General features: G+C 45.4%; 1 protein-coding gene across 6 annotated transcripts in view; it reads right to left on the bottom strand.

Annotated features, from left to right (window-relative positions):
* LOC138745789 (A disintegrin and metalloproteinase with thrombospondin motifs 20-like) overlaps positions 1-22552 on the bottom strand; it is a 381593-nt gene that overhangs the window by 253973 nt on the left and 105068 nt on the right. For 5 of the 6 annotated variants that reach the window (XM_069903086.1, XM_069903087.1, XM_069903089.1 and 2 more), the window contains one exon: positions 12549-12817. In XM_069903086.1, the coding sequence (XP_069759187.1) occupies positions 12549-12817 (269 nt within the window). Of the gene's footprint in view, positions 1-12548; positions 12818-16240; positions 16450-22552 lie in introns of those variants that run through there. The other variant, XM_069903092.1, reaches the window with a different exon arrangement.

Here is a 22552-nt window from a genome sequence, read left to right as displayed (position 1 = left end):
TCACTGCCTGTAGGAAGAAGCTGTTCCACAGCCTGGCAACTCTGGCTCTGATACTCCTGTACCGTTTCCTGACAGGCGCAGCTGGAAAATGCTGTAAGAGCAGGGGTATGGGTCCTCTCCGATTCTGTAAGCCCTCTTTATTCAACAATCCTGGTAAATCCCATAGGAGAGTTGGGGGGGGGGGAGGTTTTAGGGTAACCCCAGTGATTGTCTCTGATGTTTTAATGGTCCTGTAGATTGGCCTCTGATCTGATGCTTCACAGCAACCGTACGACATTGTGAGGCAGCTGGCCAGGACACTTCAATAGAGCTCCTGTACAAAGTGGACATGATGGTCACTGATCCTTCTTCCTGACAAGTGAGGAAACATTATGTGTCCAGGATAATAATTAGTTGGATTCCGAGCAACTTGGTGCTCTCTAGCCTCTCCACCACCAAATCATTAATTTGTAGTGGAGGGTGGTTGTTCCTGGTCATCCTGATGTCCACAATCATCTCCTTGGTCTCGTCCATGTTAGGACTCAGGTTGCTATTCTCGCACCATTTCACGAGATTTTCTACCTCTGTATTTCAACTCATTGTTTTTGCTGATGAGGTCAGCTACTGTTGTGTATCTACAACCAGTGGTCAATGGTGTCACACAGGGAGGAAACAGGCCCTTCAGCCCAACTTGTCCATACCAACCAAAATGTCCTACCCACATGAGTCCCACATGCATGCGTTTGACCTATACTCTTCTAAATTCATTCTATCCAGGTATCCGTCTATCCTCTCCATGTACTGTCCAAATGTTTCCTAAACGTTTCAATAGCACCTGCCTTCACCACCTCCTTCAGCAGCCTCTGTACAAAAAAAGCCCCTTTCACACCACGGATTCCATGTGGGTTAACCAGCTAATTTTGCAGGTCTGTTCCCAGACCTGCATAATTGTGCCATGTGAAATGTCCCAACTTGGCAGGGTAAGTTAAATTCAACTGGGCTCTGACACTTGCTGGGGCTGAGTGAACTCACTAATCACCTTCTGATGGTGTGAAAGCACAATGTGCTCTCACATTGTCACAGCTGGAGACAGGATCCCCACTTAAAATCCCAGATTGCTGATTAACCAGGTAAATCGTGGTGCAGTGGGAAAGGCTCCTGAGAGCACCATGCCCATTAAGTTTTCCCACTTCCTAGGACAGTTGGCTGAGTGAAAGGGGCTAAAAGGTTACCTTCAGGTTCTGTTAAATCTCCTTAAACATATGTCCTCTGGTTACCGTTTCCCCTACTCTGGGGAAAAGACTCTGCATTCACCCAATCTATTGCTCTTCACAGAAGGCCTGACACTGCGGGATTTCTGCCAGAAATCCTGTTCATTGTTTACCTTGTCAATTGTTTTCAAACCATTACCATAATATGGTCTGGCTGGACAGAATATAAGGAAACCACCTCTACAATCTGCAGAGAGGACCCATCTCCATATTCTGCAGTGAGGAACCAGTTAGTGTGTAGCAGTTAGTGCCATGCCGTTACAGCACTAGCGATCGGGACTGGATTTCGAATCCCATGCTGTCTGTAGTTTATACGTTCTCCCTGTGCCTGCCTGAGTTTTCCCTGGGGGGCTCTGGTTTCCTCCCACCCTTCAAAGAAACATACTAGAGTTGTAGTTAACTGGGTGTAACTTGTAGGCATTGCATGTGGGCCGAGAGGGTCCGCTACCGTGCTGAATTGGGTGTAATTTGGCGACGTCGCCACGTGGCCCGAGAGGGCCCGCTACCGTGCTGAATTGGGTGTAATTTGTCGGCATGGCACGTGGGCCGAGAGGGTCCGCTACCGTGCTGAATTGGGTGTAATTTGGCGGCACGGCCTCGTGGGCCAAGAGCGGCCCGTTACTGTGCTGAATTGATTTTAATTTGGTGGCATGGCCACGTGGGCTGAGAGGGCCTGCTACCGTGCTGAATTGGGTGTAATTTGGTGACATGGCCATGTTGGTTGAGAGAGGCCATTACTGTGATGAATTGGATTTAATTTGGCGGCACGGCCACATGGGCCGAGAGACTCCGTTACCGTGTTGAATTGGGTGTAATTTGGCGGCACAGGCACGTGGGCCAAGAGAGCATGTTACCGTGCTGATTTGATTGTAATTTAGCGGCACGGCCACGTATGCCGAGATGGCCTGTTATCATTCTGTTTGTCTACATTTATAAAATGTAAGTATGGAAGAAGTTGCAATTCCCCACTGTACTTCTAATGACCTCTTTATGTTCCAGTGCATTTCATAGACCGTTGGAAGATGCAGTTGCTGATTGGGAAATTAATGTTGAGTCAAAAAGAGGTGGTGGCTAAGGCAGCAGGAGATCCATGTCCTTCCCTCACCAATGAATGTGGTGATAATTAATTGGTAAATTCCCTCCTGGAGCTCATTGGAGATGGGACAATCTGAGCAGATCAACCATCCACTGCGTGATGTGACCTCTTGTTGAACTTGGGCTGCAGGGGATAGCTGGATTAACTACTTTCCTGCTTTGCTTAACCATCCGTCACCAACCTTCTGGTATTTCAAAACAAATCAACAACTTGCATCCCAGCTCTGTGTTTGCCATTTCTTTTGCTTGGATAGTCTTCATTTATATGACATTGAACATGGGGTCTAAAAATGTTGGGGAACTGGAACATTATGGCACAAGTACGGGCCCTTCAGTCCTCAATGTTGTGCTGAATCGACTCCTCAACAATCTACTATTTCCTGAACTCACACCCATAACCTGTTTTTCTTACATCTATGTTCCAATCTATCTAAGAATATTTTAAAAGTTCTTATCGTTCCAGCCTCCACCAGCCAACCCTAATTTTTTTTCACTCACCTTCCTGATCCTGGTTAAAGGGCTCAGACCCACAACATTGATTGCTTCTTTCCACAGATGGTGCCTGACCTGCTGAGATCCCCTAGCACTTCTGTCACCCTCTTGTCGCCAAGACATCAGCCCTTTTTCCACTGGTATCCCTCTCCATTGGCCGAGCAGTGTCCTGATTAAAGAAGCCATTTTTGCTGTTCCCACTGGGCCATTTTTAACTGGGGCACAAACTGCTTTCCCACTAACTGCAGGTCATCCCTGGGATAGGAAAGTCTACCTTCAACAACACAGGTGACCAATCCTTTATCCAGCATTCCGTAAAACCGGCACTTTCTCCGGTAGATGACATTACACATAAGTAACATTAATTTCCCATAATAAATTCTCTATTTTCAGAGACCACAACCTACCCACCCCACTTTAGTCCCCAAAGTTCCCATCTCCATGAACCTTCTTACCTTCGGAAGAAAGGTGACTCTCAGCTCCCAGCACTTGGTTAGGGAGAAGCAAGGAGCACCTGGCTTGATGTGGGAGCAATAGCTGTCTTCTTTACCCATAATCCCCTATGCAGCTGGAACCATTTTGGCACTGGCAGAGCAGTTTCATTTGCATTGGGGATTATAGATAACAAAGACAGCCATTGCTCCCTCATTGAGCTTTCGCCGTGATCCAGTGCGGCGATCCGTAAACTCCGGACTTGGCAGCACTGCACCCCTGCTGCTATATCGGGAGTTAGATGGGGAGGGGGGGAAAGAACGGACAGCACTGCCGGGTGTGTGGGTGTGCCTGAGGGCCGGCCCAACGAGCTGGTGGAGCGCCTGAAAGCTGCCGGCGCTCTGCTCCACTGCCCCGAAGGCTCGCTCCTCCTGTAGCTCTGCACCTCATGTCCAGCCTTCTGCCCTACTTGGCCATTGGCTCCAAGCAGCCAGCGCTAGCCATCTTTTTTGGCTGAGCTCCCAGGCCACCCCGTCATCTCTGACCTCCACCTGACTGATGTGTTGGTCAAGAGCCTCCTGTACAGTGCACATTGAACCACCGTTCCGCCTGGTCAGCAACCCCACCCCACCACACTCAACCCGACCTAGGGTGAAAAAATAGCCTGGCACCAGCCCTGGGGGGGTGTGGGGTGGGCGAATGGCAGGGGCTAGAAATGAGGCATTTGCTTGAAGGGACCAAGATTGAAATGATTCCAAAATCTGGAAGATTCTGAACAACGGCAGGTACCTGGTCCTGACAATCCCGGATAAAAGGTTAGGCACCTGTAGTCCAGAGATGCAAGTTGTCTTTTTCCCACTGGTTTAATTGGAACACCAGCATCATTTGACACTGAGGATGTGAGTAGGAGTTGGGGCCGTCAATCCCTGGCATAATTTTGCGTGACTTGATGCTGGAGTATCAATTGATTCGCTTTCCCACTGGACTCTTAAACGGTAAATTGGCCTTCAATTCCTGTGACAAGGTTCCAGTGGAAAAGGGGCTATTAACATTGTGACTTTGACTGGAACATTTTTTGGAGATCACAGATTTGCTTTAACCATTACCATATTCACAACCTGCTTCTCCTTCACTGTAAAAAATCACTTTGAGTACCCTCACCAGCTTGGATCAATTGGACGATGGGCCTGTTTACAAGGAGATTGACCAAGATGTTTTCTGGATCAGCAAGAATGAGCTGTGAGGAGAGGTTAGACAAATGGGTGGTTTTCTCCGGAATATTGGAGGCTGAGGGGAGACATGGTCGAGGGTTATCAGAGGATTTGATGGTGGAGACAGTCAGAAAAATGTTCCCAGAGTCAGTACCAGGGTCATGAGGTGATGCTGAGAGGGTGAAAGTTCAAAGCAGCAAGATCTTTACACAGAGTGATGGGGCTGGCGGTAGTGGTGGAAGCAGATGTGATTGGAGCTTTAAAGATTTTAGGTAAACACTCGAACATGCAGGGATGGATGGATACACAGTATCACGTGCAGGCAGCAGAGATTCAGTTTAATTTGACATCACATTCAGTGCATCACCATGAGTTGAAGGGCCAGTTCCCTGGTCTGTGTTCCATACACTGACACTTGCAATATTTAATCCACAAAGTTAACCTGTCTACGCGATAGAATTCAACTTAAACTCAATCTACGAATTAGTTGATGGCACCATTGTTGTTGCCCAAATAACTGGAAACGTTGAGGTAGAATACAGGATGGAGATTGATAACCTAGCTGGGCGGTGTCTCAACATCATCAAGGCCAAGGGATTACACACTTGTCTGTATTAAAAGGACAGAGGTGCAGAAGGTTAGAACCTTCAACTGAGATTCCATATATCAGAAGACCTCACCCAGAGCTAGCCAGAAACAACTGTGAAAAAGGAGCACTAACGCTTATATTTTCTCAAAAGTCTTAAGAGATTTGGCATGCCATTGGATACTCTATCAAACTTGTTTAGGTGCATTGTGAGAAGATGCCAATTGGTTGTATCACAGCCTGGTTTGGGAATTCAACTGGCCACGAACGTAGAAGGCTGCAAAAGGTAGTAGACGTAGCCAGATCCATCCATTGAATGCATCTACATGAGGCACTGACTCAAGAAGGCAGTCAACATCATTAAGGACTCCCATCACCCTGGTCACAACCTCTTCTCACCAATACCTTCAGGAAGAAGGTAGAGAGGCTTGGTCCAGAATCAGAATCGGACTCAGAATCAGGATTCATGAAGTTTGGTGTTTTGTGACAGCAACATAATGCAAACATTCATATTATAACCATCTTACAACATTACAATAAAAAAATAAAAATACTAGTGCATGAAAAGTAAGGCAATGACTTTGGTTCATTGATTATTCGGGAATCTGATGACAGCGGGGAAGAAGCAGTCCTTGTGCCGCTGAATGCTCGTCTTTAGGTTCCTGTACCTTTTCTCCGATGTTAGCAGAATGAAGAGGGCATGGCCTGGGTGGTAGTGGGTCTTTGAGGATAGAGGGTGCTTTTTTAAGGCACCACCTCATGTAGATGTCCTCGATGGAGTGAAGTCTGGTGCCTGTGATATCGCAGGCCGAGTTAACAACCCTCTGGAGTTTATTCTTGTCCTAAGAGTTGGTGCCTCCGTATCAGACAGTGATGCAACCAGCCAGAATGCTCTCCTCAGTACATCTGTAGAAGTTTAGAAGAGTCTTCGGTGACTTACTGAACTGCCTCAGACATCTCACAAAGTAGAGCCGCTGGTGAGCCTGCCAGCATCTCTGGGCTCAATACAGTTTCTTTCCAACAGCTATCTTGGTGACACTCATCAGGGACCTGCTCCAACACCACTAAAGGACAGTCTGTGCAATTGTAAGTCACTTTTTTTTGCACGTGGATAACTATGAATATTTATTATCCATAATTATTGTGTGTCCTTATTCTATTTTTAATTCCTTTAAGTTTTTAGTTGTTTTGTAGTTGCTGTTTCTATAGAGTGCATTCTCAGCTGCAGCAAGAGGGAATTCTGGTGCATATGCACATTGTGGAATGTGTATGACAATAAACTCATCATCATTATCATTAATTCCCTATTTGGTCCAAATGCAGACAAAGTCCAAGGCACAAATGGCCGGAAAAACTCAGCCGATCAGAGCAGCCCAGAGAAAAGAGGAGGGAGGAAGGGGAAAGGGGAGGAGCTCAGGAAGTAAAAGGCTGTTGACATTTCAGACCTAGGTCTTTCTTCAGGAGGGCCAACATTCAGGCAGACACCTGAGTCAAAGGGTGGGGAGGAGAAGGTGGAGAGGAGGAGCACAGGATAGAGGGATATATGGAAAAGAAGCTGAGAATTGATATAGGGCAAGGAGGACTGAAGACTATAAAGGTTCCATTATTTTCGTGTTATATTACATTTAGAATGTAACATACAAGAAACTCTTTAACTTTTGTCTACGGTAAGGCAGAGAAGAGTCGCCACTTTGTCCAACACCCCTCACAGAAACCTACAGCACCTGGTGTTCCTACACGGACTCCCTCCAAGTACTGACCAAGTCTGCTTGGTGTCTGAGATCGGACAAGAAGGGTAGCGCTCTTATAGAGTGAGAAGTTTGCAATGAGCTGCCAGCTGAAGTGGTGAATGTCAGATATGACATTCAAGAAACATTTGAGTAGGTACATGAATAGTAGGGGTACAGAGGGCTATGGTCCAGGTGCAGGTCAATGGGTCTAGGACGAATAATATTTCAGCACAGACTAGAAGGGCCAAAATGGCTGCAGTGTTCGATGGTTATACAACTGATGGGTAGTTCAAGCAATAAATTCTGGGAAGCATCAGCAGCCTCTACAAAATGGCAAACCCATCCATCAGAACCTAAAGGTTTATCCTGTTTCTCTCTCCACAGTGCCCACCAGTCCCTCTGAGTGTCTCCTCATTGCCATTCATGTTTCCATCTGTGCACTTCCGTTTCTGCAGCATGGTTTAAAGAGCATTAACACGTCACTATTCCAGAGCAGGTGAACCAGGTTCAAATCTGGCACCGACTGCAAGGAATTGGTGCATTCTCCTCCCCACCGTGCTTGTATGGGTTTCCTTCTGGTGCTCTGATTTCCCACCCTGTTCCAAAGACACTCGGGGTTTGTAGATCAATTGATGTATTTGGGCAGCACAGACTCATGGGCCAGAAGGGCCTGTGTGCGCAACAAAAGCTGCCAAGGTGCTGCCAACTGCCAGACTGGACTAAAACAGGATGAGGCTAATACTCATTCCTGCTGTGAACAGCAAATTTCCCAGGTTAGAGAAATCTGGTCCATGCACAGATTCAAGAATTTTTTATTCTCATGCAATTAAACAGAAAATGTGATATTACACGAAATTCCCTTTAGTTTACTGTAAGGCAGACAAAGATTTGCCATCAGCACAAATTGCCCGGCGACCTTTATAGTCAGCGAAGAGAATTAGAAGAGAGTCCCCACAGAGTCACTGAGCATCCATGGATTCACCTCCAGTGCTCCCACAGCCACAAAATCTAGTCCAAACCACCAGCAACCCGAATCCAGATCGAAATCTCTGGCATCCTCTCACATCTTGGATCTGATGCCTGGTTTTGAGCCAGTCTCCAAGGGTCTGTAGCCTGAACGGGTTCCTCACCTTGAGTCATCACCTGCATGCCGCCCATGTGTTCTTCAGCCTCAGAGTCCCTCGTTGGTCCACCGCTATGGCCACATAGTGTCATCTCCTCTGCTTCTCCTCAAACAGTGAGGGGAGGTGGGGGTGTGATGGTCTCCCCATTTTCTGATGCCCTGCTTCCCCAAAATCTGCAATGCCTCAAAGCCACTGTCAATTGCCACTATCTTGGGCCCAGACTTGACAGTCGCAGGATTTTTAAATAAATCACATTGACTCCTTGAAAGCCTATCCAGAGCCAACGACAATCAGACTGGGCAGTTGAACCCTGTGGATCCGCATCAGCAAACAGCCTTTGCAGAGTGTTATGAGCCCAGAGGACCCCAAAACCCAGCAGCAATAGAAATTCACAAAGATAAATAGTTACTTAAACAAAAGTTACTTTTAATTATCTTTAAATATGAAAACAGGATCAAACTTTAATTTATTACTATTAACAACTTAACCTAACAAGCCCCCTTCTAATTCTAAGCGGACGTGTATTTAATGTGTGTGTGTAAGTTCAGCAAAGTTCTTTAATTCACAGTCCAATCTCATTTCTCACTCTTCCAAGTTCACTGGTATTAGACAATTCTTATAATGTGAACAGAATTTAACATTTATGAATTTCACCAGGCTTTGGTGTTTGAAAGGTAAATGGTTATCACTCAGGAAGGTTCTTGTCAGTTTTCAGAAAAAGATTTGTTGCTTGTGGGACACCCACAACTGATTTACTTCCATCAACCACTTCAGTGTCTTGCTGACGAAACTTGCCCCATCAGGGTTTTCCAGATGATAACCTCTTTCTTTCAGGTTGCCTTAGAGTTCCTATTTGTTTCCCTTATTTCAAGTGAAGCATTATGGAGCCAGTCCTCTCCTCTTGTATGGACCACAAGGGCTTTGAACAGGCTGAACTAAGAACACACAACCCATCTTCAAAATGGGCTTTTCCACAAGCTTGCCAGCTTGTCCTGTTCCAATCCCAGCTGCTGCTGCTGAACTGTAGCTCTCTCTCTCTCTCTCTCTCTCTCTCTCCCCCTCCCTTCCTCCCCCCTCTCTCTCCACCTCCCCCCTCTCTCTCTCTCTCTCTCTCTCTCTCTCTCTCTCTCTCTCTCTCAGAGAAAACCACATGTCCCTCTTAGAACAGCAAACTGCACTCAGACAGATTGCAGCACCGGATCCAATCTTCTGAGTTTGTTCCTCCGTTGCTTTCCAAATCAATCATCCATTACGCCACAACATTTCCAATTAACATCTACTTGTGAACTCCTTATAGGCATCCTTCAAAGTTTGTGAAAGGCACTCGGAGCCTAGACTGTCTGGCTTGAGCAGAGCTCTGGCATTTTAAATGAGATCTGTTTTGAAGTGTTTGTATTTGACCTACACTAAAAAACCTGCCACAATTTATCTCCTTTAAAACATACAATATAAAATATAACATAATCTATCACAAGACCCAGAGGTGGGATCAGTCTCAGGGGAAGGGGAGGGTTTTGTCTGCACTGCTTCTTAACCCAGCTCCCCCAGCTCTCCTACTGCACAGAGGACCTTGACCTGCAGACAGATATCAATACCGGGATATACCCAACTCCATCCTGAGTGAGATCATGGATTATAGGTTTTATACAGAATATCCCTGCTTCTGCAAATTGTTTGTGATTTCTTTTAGACATACAGGACAGTAACAAGCCCTTTCAGCCCACAAGCCAGTGCCACCCAATTGACCGACAACCCCCCGGTACACTTTCAAAGGTGGGAGGAAACTGGAGGACACAGAGGAAACCTACACAGACACGGCGAGAACACACAAACTCCTTACAGACAGTGCAAGATTCAAACTTGCACTGTAACAGCATAACAGTGTTGCTCTAACTGCTACACTAACCATGCCACCCAGACCATGATGATGCCCCACTCAGCACAAAGTTCATCCTGCCATTCAAGCTGAATCATGGGTGCCTATTTTGTTTCAATAAAAATGTCCTGCATCTGGTAGGAATAGTTTGGATGAATAGAGAGTCTTTGCCCAGATGAGAGGTATCAGCAAGCAGAGGGCATTGTTTAAGGTGAGATTGGAGAGGACAGATTTAACAGCAACCTGAGAGGTAATCTTTTTTCATTAAGAAGGTGGTTGTTGTATGGATTGGACTGCCAGATGCAGTGGTCGAGGCAGGTACGATAACAACGTTGAAGAAAAAGTAGGCAAATATATGGATAAGATGGGTTTAGAGGGAGATGTGTGGCCAGACACAATTCCAATGCCATCTACAAGTTTGCCGATGACATCGCAGTTGTCGGCAGAATCACAAATGGCAATGAGGAAGTGTACAGGAGGGAGATAGATCGGCTCGTTGAATGGTGTAACAACAACAACCTTGCTCTCAACATCAAAAAAATCAAGGAGATGATTGTGGACTTCAGGAGGAAGTCAGGGGGACACGACCCAGTCCTCATCGAGGGCTCAGTAGTGGAGAAGGTCAAGAACTTCAACTTCCTGGGTGTCAACATCTCTGAGGATCTGTCCCCTGTTGATTCAATCACAAAGAAGGCTTGCCAGCGACTATATTTTGTCAAGTATCTGAGGACATTCGCTATGTCATCGAAGACTCGTGTAAACTTGAGCATTCTAGTCTTTTGCATCACTGCCTGATGTGAAGGGGCCAACTCTCAAGACAAGTATAAACTCCAGAGGGTTTCTAACTCGGTCTGCAACATCACAGGCACCAGACTTCACTCCATCGAGGACATTTACATTAAGCCGTGTCTTAAAAAAGCAGCCTCTCACCTAAAGACCCCCACCACCCAGGCCTTTCCCTCTTCACTCTGCTACCATCGGAGAAAAGGTACAGGAGCCTAAAGACGAGCACTCAGTGGCACAAGGACAGCTTCTTCCCTGCTGCCATCAGATTCCTGAATAATCAATGAACCACAGACACAGTCTCACTTTTCGTGCATTGTTATTATTATTTTATTTTATTATTTTATTGTAATATGGTAAGATGGTTATAATATGAATGTTTTCACTGTGACGCTGCTGTAAAACACAGAATTTCATGACTTGTTCATGACAATAAACCCTGATTCTGATTCTGATATGGGTCAAATGCAGGCAGATGGGACGAGTGTGGGTGGGGCATTTTGGTTGGTCAAAGGGCCTGTTTCACATTGTCTGGCTCTATGGTCATGAGAAATCATATAGAACCACCTCCACCCCTGTCCCAATGGCTACCACAGCTGGACATTGATCAAACTTCAACTGAATCACACCCCCAAAGAACATCTCACAAGCATTTTGTGAGGTCATGGAGTGTAGTAAACTGGTGTATGTGTTTGGATGTGTTAGGACACATCCCTTGCCGACTGGGCCTGAGACTCCTCCCATGGTCCCCTAAATAAAAGTGTCTGTGCCACAGCCCCCTCCTCAGTCCAGGACAGTCGACCAACATGGACGGGCCTCCATTCTGTTGTGAATAAAAGCCCATCAGTTTCTTTGCAACATTTCGTCTTTGTTCATGTTACATTTGATGGTGCATCATGGAGCAACAGAGTTTTACAGCACAGAAACAGGCCCTAAAGTCCACCTTCTCCATGACCACCATATTGTCTGCCCAAGGCTAGTATTTGGACCCTATCCCTCAAAATATTTCATATTGATGTCCTGTCTAAATGCCTTTTAACATTACAACTGTACCTGCCTCCACTACTTCCTCTGGCAACTCGTTCAAAACAGCCGCCTCCCTCTGAGTGAAGAGGGTGTCCTTAGGTCCCTCTTGAATCTATCCTCCATCAGCTTCCTCCACTTCAGAGAGAACAATTCCAGCTGACCCAGCCTTTCCTTATAATTCCAACCTCCCAGTCCTGGTAACAATCTCCAGGTAACAGTCAATGATATCTTTCCTGTAGCTGGGTGAACAGAATGGCATAAAATTCTCCAAATGTGATCTTCTTGCTTTGTGCAGTTATATCATGAGGTCCCAGCTCCTGTCCTCAATGAAGGGAAAACTGATCACAAATCTCAGAGCCTTCAATAACATTAACACAGCTTCATCCTTCCACACAACTAAAAGACGTCTGTAGGATGTTTTGTCAGAGGCCAAGTCAGAAGGTTGACCATTAGGTCAGGGTAGGATCTCATTCAGCAGCATAGCTGCCAAGCTGGAAACGTGTCTCTAATTTGAAGCATGATTCCCATAAGAAGCAAGTTGAATGTTTGGGAAGTGGGAATGTGAGAAGGTGACTCCATTTCCATCTTCTAAATGATCACATTCATAAACGACCAACATCGAGTCTGCAGTACAGGGTATTACAAGCACAACTTTGCTCTGACATCAATTCAACTGAGTTCCGCATCTGCCGAGGCTCAGGTTATTGGCACCACCGGTTTTTGCCACTCACTGTGGATTTCCTTCCCAGATTCCCACAATGGCAACAACACAATGTCAGATGCCAGGGAATAACACAATGTCCAATGCTGGACATTGTTGGAGGAAGGGTGGGTAAGGAGGAGGGGAGGATGAGGGAGAGAAACAGGATTTGCAATGGAACTGATCACAAACCATCTTTTCTCAGACAATACAAACTCAAATCCATTGTCAAGCTTTACTTACGATTGACATTAGTGTTAGAACGTAGTGTTGCAAATTCCTGCCGTGGTGATGGGCCATTTTGTTGTCAGCGGTGACCATGACCTCCACAAACCTTGGGTACGACAAGAAGCGCTTCTGCCTTGAGTGCTGGTGTGTCTTGTTGCCCAGGTTGGTGCCCATGCCTGTAAGAGTTTTCGTTTTCATTGCTCTTTGCAAGATCCCGAGGTGTTCCCTGATACTGTCAGCATTGTACATCTTCAGATGTTTCTTCTTTCTTCCACGAGTTTGATCTGTAACATGGAGAAAAGAATGAAAAAGTCATGAACTCAGATTTGTAATCGAATTGCCCGGAGGGTGGAGTGTTTTTTTTGCAATAAATCGCTGTATTCAAAACTCCCGCAGACTCTCTCTTGTTAACTAACACTTGAATGCATTCTGTTTATGTTCTACAGTCAATCTTTTCCTACTTTGTGTTGTCCTAAATTCAAACAAATTACAGGCCACAATGCTTAAAATTCCTTGGGGATTCGCCCTCATTCTGAAGGACATTCAGGGATGGAAAAAGGTTTATGACAGTTGTTAAATGTTTCTCATTTCAAAACTATTCAAATCAATTTAAATCACTAAATTAAATAAAAAGATTAAAAATTAAACAATACAATTAAAAGCACATTATAACACTGATATACAGTTAAAAAAAACATGAAAATTACGATCAGAGAAAAAGATGCTGCCTGTCCACCCTAACTAAACCTCTCAGATTCTCCTCTCATCCTCTGTTGTTCTAAAAAGAAAAGCCTGACTCTGTCAACCTTGCTTCATATGACATGTTCTCCAATCGATGCACCTTCAGCCATGGTGAAATGCCCAACCCATTACAAGCAACACGGTTGGCATAGCGGTTGGCACAACACTGTTACAGCGCCAGTGACCAGGGTATGAATCCACCACTCTCAGTCAGGAATTTGTACATTCTCCTTTTGTCTGCGGGGATTTCTTTCAGGTGCTTTGGTTTCCTCCCTCCCTTCAAAACGTACAGGGGGTGTTGGTCAATTGGGTGTAATTGGACAGAACAGGCTTGTGGCCAGAAAGGGCCTGTTACCGTTTTGTATGTCTAAATTTAAATTAAATTATGTACTGTCTATAATCAGGAAACACTCACAAAAATAAGAAATATGAACCGCACTTTCAAATTAACAAATCGGATCAGTAAAATACTGCATGCTTTAAACATACTGAAGCAGGGAACACAGACTGCTGCAAGCCACGGAGTGGATCGTGGGAGGCCATTGGAAACGCTGATGGAGAAAGCAGAACCATGAAAAACAGGCCAGCATCAGGGTTAGTATGAGAATTAACCCCTTCAGTCCTGCACCTCTTACTCAAAAGTAAAATCACTGGTGAAGAAAATGGATTAGCTGAGGCTGCATCTGAAACAGAGAAAATTAGAGTTGCTGTGCTCTGGCAATTGCAGAAACATGGCTCCAGGACACCATCCCAGACTCAGCGACCCAGCTGGATGGCCTCATCTTCTTCAGGGGAGACAGAGACCCAGCTGCCTTCAGCAAGACTCTAGGAGAGGGGGGGTCTGTGCATTTATGTCAGTGAGAACTGGTGCACAAATGTCTCTGTTATAAAGACATTCTGCTTAGCAGAGGTAGAGTACCTAATGGTGAAATACAGCCCCTTCTACCTGCCCAGGGAATTTCCGGCCATGTTGATTTCCACGGTCTATGTTCTTCTGCTGGGCAAGGCAGAAGTGTGGAAAATGAGCTGGCATTGGGGTTAGTCTGGGAAGGATGGTGAAGCCATGAAGGAGCCGATGAGGTCAGTCATGCCTCTTGAAAACAGTCTTAGCATGGTTTAAACAGCATGTCAACTTCGCCACCAATGGAGAGGACACCCTGCATCGGGTGTACACCTACATCCTTGGTGTGTACAAGGCTGGACCTCACGCCACCCCTCCCCCTCCCCCTCCCCCACCTTGGTTACTCGGATCACATACCAGCCCTACTAACCCCAGCATACAGACTAGGTCAGTTAACAAGGAGATCAGGACGTGGCCGGGGAGTGAGATGAGGCACAGCAGCACTGCAAACTGCTTTGAAACCATGGACTGGAGCTGTTTCAGGGAGGCGGTCACCTACATAGATGAGTACATGAGCTCAGTGACTGGCTACATCAGCAAGTGCATTGAGGATGTCATCGAGATCAAATGCTTCATAACCAGGGCCAACCAGAAACCATGGTTGGATGCAGAGGTCTGGGCCCCTCTCAGTGCTCACGATGCTGCCTTCAGGACAGGGGATAGGATGGCACTAAGATCAGCCAGGGCTGAACATTCCCATGCAATCCAGAAATCAAAGTAGGGATGTGCACAGAGGATCCATGGACAGATATGTGACACCAACAACACAAGCCCCATGTGGTAAGGGATCAGGACTATAATGGATCACAAATAAACCTTGCAAATTAAGGACAATGACACCTGGTCAGTCTGAACATCTATTTACATTTTAATGAGAAGAACGGGATGATGCCAAAGAAAGCTCCATATCCCCTGATAAACTGCCACCCTGAATAGCAGCGGCCGAGGTGAGAAGAACCCCATCCAAGGTGAACCCACACAAGGCAGTGGGACTAGACAACATAGTCAAGTACTGAAGGACTGCTCAAAATAATTAACAGAGGTCTTCACAAACATCTTCAAAGCCTCACTGCAGCAGTCCATCATTTCCACAGAGTTTAAGACAGCCACCATCATCCCAGTTTCAAAGAGGGTGACAATAACAGGCCTCGTCAACGACTGCCCTGTGGCACTCACCACCACCATTATGAAATGTATCAAGGGTCTGATGATGGAACTCATCAAAGCACACTACCCAGAGACTCAGGACCCATTTCAATTCGCCTATAGAATGACAGAGTATTTAGTGGTGGTTTGGGATGAATTGCTGGAGTAGCTTGCACACAAACACATTTTAAAACATAGAATTTTTGCAGGATTTTTGCAGAATGCTTTTTGCAAAGAGAGCAACAAAGTTGCAGAATATAGCTTGCCTGGGAGAGCATGTGATTTTTTCAGGCAGGCAGAACATTTTTGCCCTCAGAGAGGGAGGGAGTGAAACAGAGAGGAGGCACAGAAATCAGATCCAAAGGGACAAGCTGGCAAACTTTGGAAGGCTGCCTGGTCAAAGGAGAAGACTGGTGGTGTAAAAGGTGACCTGAAAGAAAGAGGATCATCTGGAGAACCCTGAAGGGGGCAAGTTTTGTCAGCAAGACTGATTAAACAGGAATCAGGTGTGGATGTCCTGGAAAAGGAATCTGTCTCTGAAAATCAGCAAGAACCCTCCTGTTAAGCACCAAAGGCTGGTGAACTTTGTTAATGCTAACTTCTGTACACAGTACAAGAATTGCCTGCAACCAGTGAGATTGGACTGTGATCCAAAGAACTTTTCTGATCTTAAATGTACATTACACACGTGCGCTTAGTATTAGAGGGGGGATTAAGTAGGTTAGATAGGTTAAATAAGTAGGTTAATTAATAATTTAAAGTTTAATTCTGTTTTCTTGTTCAATTATAATTAAAAATTACTTCTGTTTAAGTTTAAGTTGGTGCATATCTATTCCTGCTAGTTTTGTGGGTCCTCTGGACTCTAATAATAGAAGAAACCATTCCACTTATGATGCCCCTGCACTCTGTCCTGACCCACCTGGAGAATGACACCTCATACGCCAGGTTCCTGTTCATTGACTTAAGCTTGACATTTAATACAATCACTCCCCAGAGGCTGGTAGAGAAGCTGTCCTCGCTCTGTAACTGGATTCCGGACTCCCTAATGGAAAGACCAGGTTGGTATCAAATCATCAAACACTGTCACGCTAGACACTGGTGCACCTCAGGGCTGTGTGCCTAGTCCACTCCTGTTCCATGACTGCATCATCAGCTCCAGCTCCAACGGTGTCATCAAGTTTGCAGATGACACAACAATCGTTGGTCTCTTCACCAACAATGAACAGTTGCACTACAGAGAGAAGGTGGAAAATCTTGTGAAATTGCATGAGTGTAACAACCTGTTGCAATGTGGACAAGATGAAGGAGATGATCATGGGATTCAGGAAAACCATCCTCCACTATACATCAACAACTCTGTAGTGGGGAGTCAAGAGCACCAAGTTCCTTGGAGTTCACTGAACTGGTGACCTGTCATGGACTTTCAACATCTCCTCACTTGTCAGGAAGGCGCAACAGTGACTGCACTTCCTGAGAAGACTGAAGCGGGCAAGGCTACCTGCCACCATCATGTCAACCTTCTACAGGAGCTGTATCATAGTGTGGGATGGTTGCTGCAGAGAAATGGATGGGAAGTTAATCTGTAAGACCATGAGAATGGCAGAGAGGGTCACTGGAGTCTCCCTCCCACCGTTGAATTCCCTGAAATGGTATCACAGATGGACAGAGTTGTAAAGAAATTTTTGTCATCGTGGCCTACATAAATCAAAGTATTGTCTCCGCTCCATCCTCAACATCCATTGGAGCGCTTACATCCCAAACGTCGAAGTACTCGAGATGGCAGAGGTCGACAGCATCGAGTCCACGCTGCTGAAGATCCAGCTGTGCTGGATGGGTCACGTCTCCAGAATGGAGGACCATCGCCTTCCCAAGATCGTGTTATATGGCGAGCTCTCCACTGGCCACCGTGACAGAGGTGCACCAAAGAAAAGGTACAAGGACTGCCTAAAGAAATCTCTTGGTGCCTGCCACATTGACCACCGCCAGTGGGCTGATAACGCCTCAAACCGTGCATCTTGGCGCCTCACAGTTTGGCGGGCAGCAACCTCCTTTGAAGAAGACCGCAGAGCCCACCCCACTGACAAAAGGCAAAGGAGGAAAAACCCAACACCCAACCCCAACCAACCAATTTTCCCCTGCAACCGCTGCAATCGTGTCTGCCTGTCCCGCATCGGACTTGTCAGCCACAAACGAGCCTGCAGCTGACGTGGACTTTTTACCTCCTCCATAAATCTTCGTCCGCGAAGCCAAGCCAAAGAATACAGGAGTTGGGATGTTATGGTGAAAATGTATAAGACATTGCTGAGACCAAATTTGAAATATTGTGTGCAGTTCTGGTCACCAAACTACAGAATGGATATCAGTATGTTTGAAAGAGTTCAGAGAAGATTTACTAGGATGTTGCTGGGTCTTCAGGAGTTGAGTTACAGAGAAAGATTAAACTGGTTAGGACTTTATTCCTTGGAGTGTAGTAGAATGAGGGGACATTTGATAAAGGTTTGCAAAATTATGAGGGGTATAGACAGAGTAAATATAAGTAGGCTCCACTTAGATTAGGGAGAGATAAATATGAGAGGATATGGTTTTAGGGTGAAAGGGGAAAGATTTAGGCGGAACATTAGGGGGAACTTCTTCACTCAGAGAGTGATGGGAGTGTGGAATGAGCTGCCATCTGATGTGGTAAATGCAGGCTCACTCTTAAGTTCAAAGAACAAATTGGATAGATCATGGATGGGAGAGGTATGGAGGGCTACGGATTGGGTGCAGGTTGGTTTATCGGAATGATGTTTCAGCACAGATTAGAAGGGCTAAATGGTCTGTTTTTGTGCTATAGAATTTCAGATAGGGCGATATTTGAACCCCGTTCCCGATAACTCGCATTGTAACAGCATTGCACAAACAGCTACACTAAGTTTGTAGATGATATGAAGATAGGTGGAGGAGCAGGTATGGTGGAAACAGGAAGGCAGCAGAATGACTTAGAAAGATTAGAACAGTGGTTCTCAACCTTTTTTTCTACTCACATACCACCTTAAATAATCCATTGCTAACTACAGAGCATCTGTGGCATATTTTTGAACAGGATTAATTAAGGTGGTATGTGAGTGGAATAAAGGGTTGAGAACCATTGGATTAGGAGAATGGATAGAGAAGTTGCAAATTGAATACAATGTCAAAAAGTGTATGGTGATGCACTTGGTTAGAAAAAAATAAACAGGCAGACTATTTTTCGAATGGGGAGAAAATTTAAATTTCCCAGATGCAAAGAGACCTGGGAATCCTCGTGCAGAACAGCCTGAAAGTAAACTTTCAGGTTGAGTCGGTGGTAAAAAGGACAAATGCAATGTTGACGTTCATTTCAAGAGGAATAGAATACAAAAGCAGGGATGTGATGTTGAGACTTTAAAATGTACTGGTGAGACCTCACTAGTGAGCAGGTTTGAGATTCAAAGGTATTTCCTAAGGATGTTTCTGGGAATGAAAGGGCTATCATACGTGATGTTTTTGACAGCTTTTGGCCTATTCTTGTTGGAATTTAGGAGAATGAGGGGGGATCTCATTTAAACACAGACAGAGTAGATGTAGAAAGGTGGTTTTCCTTTGTGGGAGAGTTCAGGACAAGAGGTCACAGCTTCAGGATTGAAGGACGTCCACTTAGAACAGAAATGCAGTCATTTTCTGCACATATGCCTTATAGTCTTATGATCTTCATAGTCCAACCACTTCATTACGGTAGTCGTCAGTACCATTGGCCAATAGTCATTGAGGCAGGTCACCTTGGCCTTTGAGAGCACTGGTACCATGGAGGTCCTTCTGAAGCAGGTGGTGACCTCAGACCACAGCAGCGAGAGTCCTCACTTGTTTCACAAGGATATCCATTGGAGAAAGAAGCTGCCAGTCACATGCGAGGTGCTCTCAAAGTTGCTGCAGCCAGTCCCTGTGTGGCCCAGCCATACACCTTTGCGTTGGCAGTCACCTGACTCATCTAGTGATCCAAGATGGACTATGTCCAATGCCTCATGATGTACAGGTCTCCTGAGAGAGGGCATAGCCTGTCCCTGATGGCCATCAGTGGACACAGGCCACCATGAGTGAGGATTGACCTATTCTTCGGGTTTGAAGGATGAGCCTGGCCTCGTTGCTATGACCTGTTCCTTTCCTGTCCTCATATAATGGACAGTCAAAAGCAAAATGTTTGCTAGCATTTGTTCTATGGAGGCGATCCCTTTCACTTTCTCCACCATTGGCTTTGATGCCCTTGACAAAGGGAATGTCAACTGATTCCCCCTTTCCCTTCACAAAGATACGTCAGGCATTGGTGACAGGCCAGAGCCCACTTTTACAAAAATTAGGATCAGGACAAGTGTGAGGTGTTGCACTTTTGGAGGACTAACCAAGAAAGGACATACACGGTAAATGGTAGGGCACTGAAGTGTGCAGTCAAACAGAGGGATCTTGGAGCACAGGTACATAATTCACTTAGAGTCACAGGTAGATAGAATTGTAGAGTGCTTATGGCACATTGGCCTTCAGAAATCAAAATTTTGTGTACAGGAGTTGGAGTGTTATGATGGGGTATCAGACATTGGTGAGACCAAATTTGGTGTATTGTGTGAAGGTTTGGTCAACGAACTATAGGAAAAATATCCAAATACCCTCAGGACAACAAGGAACAGATAATCAGGCAGATTTTGCAATGGTGCAGAAAATACAGGAACCCTGATTTTACATGCCCTGATTTAACGTAATGAATCATTGGACCCCAATATACGCAATATTTCCACCTTCCATTCTTTGAGATTGGACGTTAAACGAGCCCATTTTAAAAGATGTGGACCAGGGATGGCCCAAAGTCGGGTTCCAGATGATTAGAAGTGGTGCGTCTGAATGATTAAGGTTAGTAATGTTTATCTTGTTTTTGCAAGATGACCTGCACACTCAGCGATCAAACAAATACCTTTCATCAAGGAGAAATCACACAACATTTTAAAGTCAACTCTGCGAGTACTAATTTTGCAGAGACACTGTAAGTGAAAATGAAATACTGGGGAAGAAGGTGGTTCGGACACTGAAGTCACAACAAACTACTGACATGTGCCCGACCGAAAGCCATTCTGATGAACTTGGCAATCAGAAGTTTTGTGCAATGCGGTTCAGGTTCAACAGGCAAGGGTGACCAGAGCCGCTGAAGCAGGTTCACCCACCTCCCCCGCCGCCCTGGTGGATTTGGGTTCCCCATTCCTCCCCCACCCACAGTGGGTCTCGTCCCCAGCCCCGGACCCATCAATGTGTCAGTGCCGCTCGGAGATGCACTAAATTCCTACCCTCTGGTAATCTCTCGCAATTGTCAAACTTCCCCCATTTCTCTAACTCTAAGTCAGCCTGTATTTTGTGTGTATATATACAGTGAAACCCCAAGTTAGTGCAAACCAACTTTTTTCACGATAACATTTATGGAGCCCCATCAATCACATTATAACAAGACCACACAGTAGTTGTGGGTGATTTCAACCTCCCTAATATTGATTGGAACCTCCTGACTGCAAGAGGGTTAGATGGGGCTGAATTAATCAGGTGTGTACAAGATGGATTCCTAACACAGTACGTGGACCAGCCGACGAGAGGAGAGGTCACACTGGATCTGGTTCTGGGGAATGAACCTGGTCAGGTAACGGACCTCTCGGTGGGGGAACATTTTGGTGAGAGTGACCACAACCCCTATAGCTTCAACATAGCTATGGAAAAAGATAAAAACAGAAAAATTAGGAAGTGCTTAACTGGGGAACGGCTAATTATGAAGGGATGAGGCGAGAATAAATTGGAAACAGATGTTTAAGAGTGAAAGCACAGAAGTAGTGTTCAGGATAGGTTTGTCCCACTGAGGCAAGGAAAAGATGATAGGAAAAGGGAACCGTGGCTGATGAAATAGGTCAAGCAACTAGTCAAGAATGAAGAAGAAAGCATAAACTAGTTATAGGAAGCAGGAAACAGGAAAGAGGAAGGGCTCATGAGAAGTATATGGTAGCTAGGAAGGAACAAGAAAGGACTTAGGAGAGCTCAAACGGGGCATGAGAAGGCCTTGGTGTGTAGGATTAAGAGAACCTCAAGGCATTCTATGCTTATGTGAGAAACAGAAGGATGAAGAGAATGAAGGTGGAGCCGCTAAAGAATAAAGGAGGTGGAGGAGGATGGGGAGATTCTAAACGAATACTTTGAATCACTATTCACAAAAGAAAAGGACCTTGTTCAGGGTGAGATCAAAATTGCACAGGCCAGTGCGCTGGACAAGGTGGAGATTAAGAAAGAGTAAGTGTTGGATCTTCTTAAAAACATCAAGATTGATTAATCCTCTGGACCAGATGTAATACACCCCAGGTTGTTGTGGAAAGTGAGGGAAAAGACAGATGGGGCAGTCGCTATGATCTTTGAATCATCTTTGGCTGCAGGGGAGTTGTCAGAGGATTGGAGAATGACAAATGTAGTCCCCTAGTTTAAAAAATGTAAAGGGAGAATCCTGGGAATTATAGTCTAATGAGTCTTGCATCTATGATGTGTAAACTAACGGAGAGGATTCTTAAGGATAGGATCCGTGATCATTTGGAGAGGTCAAGTCTACTAAAGGATAGTCAGCCTGGCTTTGTGAAGGGAAGAGCGTGCTTCACGAGTCTAATTGAGTTTTTTTGTGGAGGTAACAAAAGAAATTGATGAACTCTACGTGGATTTTAACAAAACGTTTGACATAGTCCCACATGAGAGAGTCATTCAGAAAGTCATGAGGCACAGGATCAGTGGAACTTTGGCTGTGGATAAAAAAAAATTGGCTTGTAGGAAGAAAGCAGAGAGTAGTAGTGGAAGGAAAGTATTCTGCCTGGACATCAATGACTAGTGGAGGGGCTGCAGGGATCTGTTCTGGGACCCTTGCTCTTTGTGATTTTTATAAATGAACTGGATGAAGAGGTGGAAGGATATCAGTAAGTTTGCAGATGATACGAAGGTTGGAGGAGTTGTGGCTGGAGCTGAAAGTTGTCAAAAGTTACAAGAGGATATAGACAGGATGCAGAGTTGGGCAGAAAAATGGCAGATGGATAAGTGTGAGGTGATGCATTTTGGAAGGCCAAACCAGAAGGCTGAGTTAAGGGTCAGTTACTTAAGAGTGTGGATGAACAGAATGACCTTGGGGTTTAAATTCATATATCTCTCAAGGTCAATGCACAGGTTGATAGGATCGTTA

The sequence above is a fragment of the Narcine bancroftii genome, chromosome 11, assembly GCF_036971445.1.
Source record: "Narcine bancroftii isolate sNarBan1 chromosome 11, sNarBan1.hap1, whole genome shotgun sequence".
Lineage (NCBI taxonomy): Eukaryota > Metazoa > Chordata > Chondrichthyes > Torpediniformes > Narcinidae > Narcine > Narcine bancroftii.
This window is presented reverse-complemented; position numbering and strand designations above follow the sequence as displayed.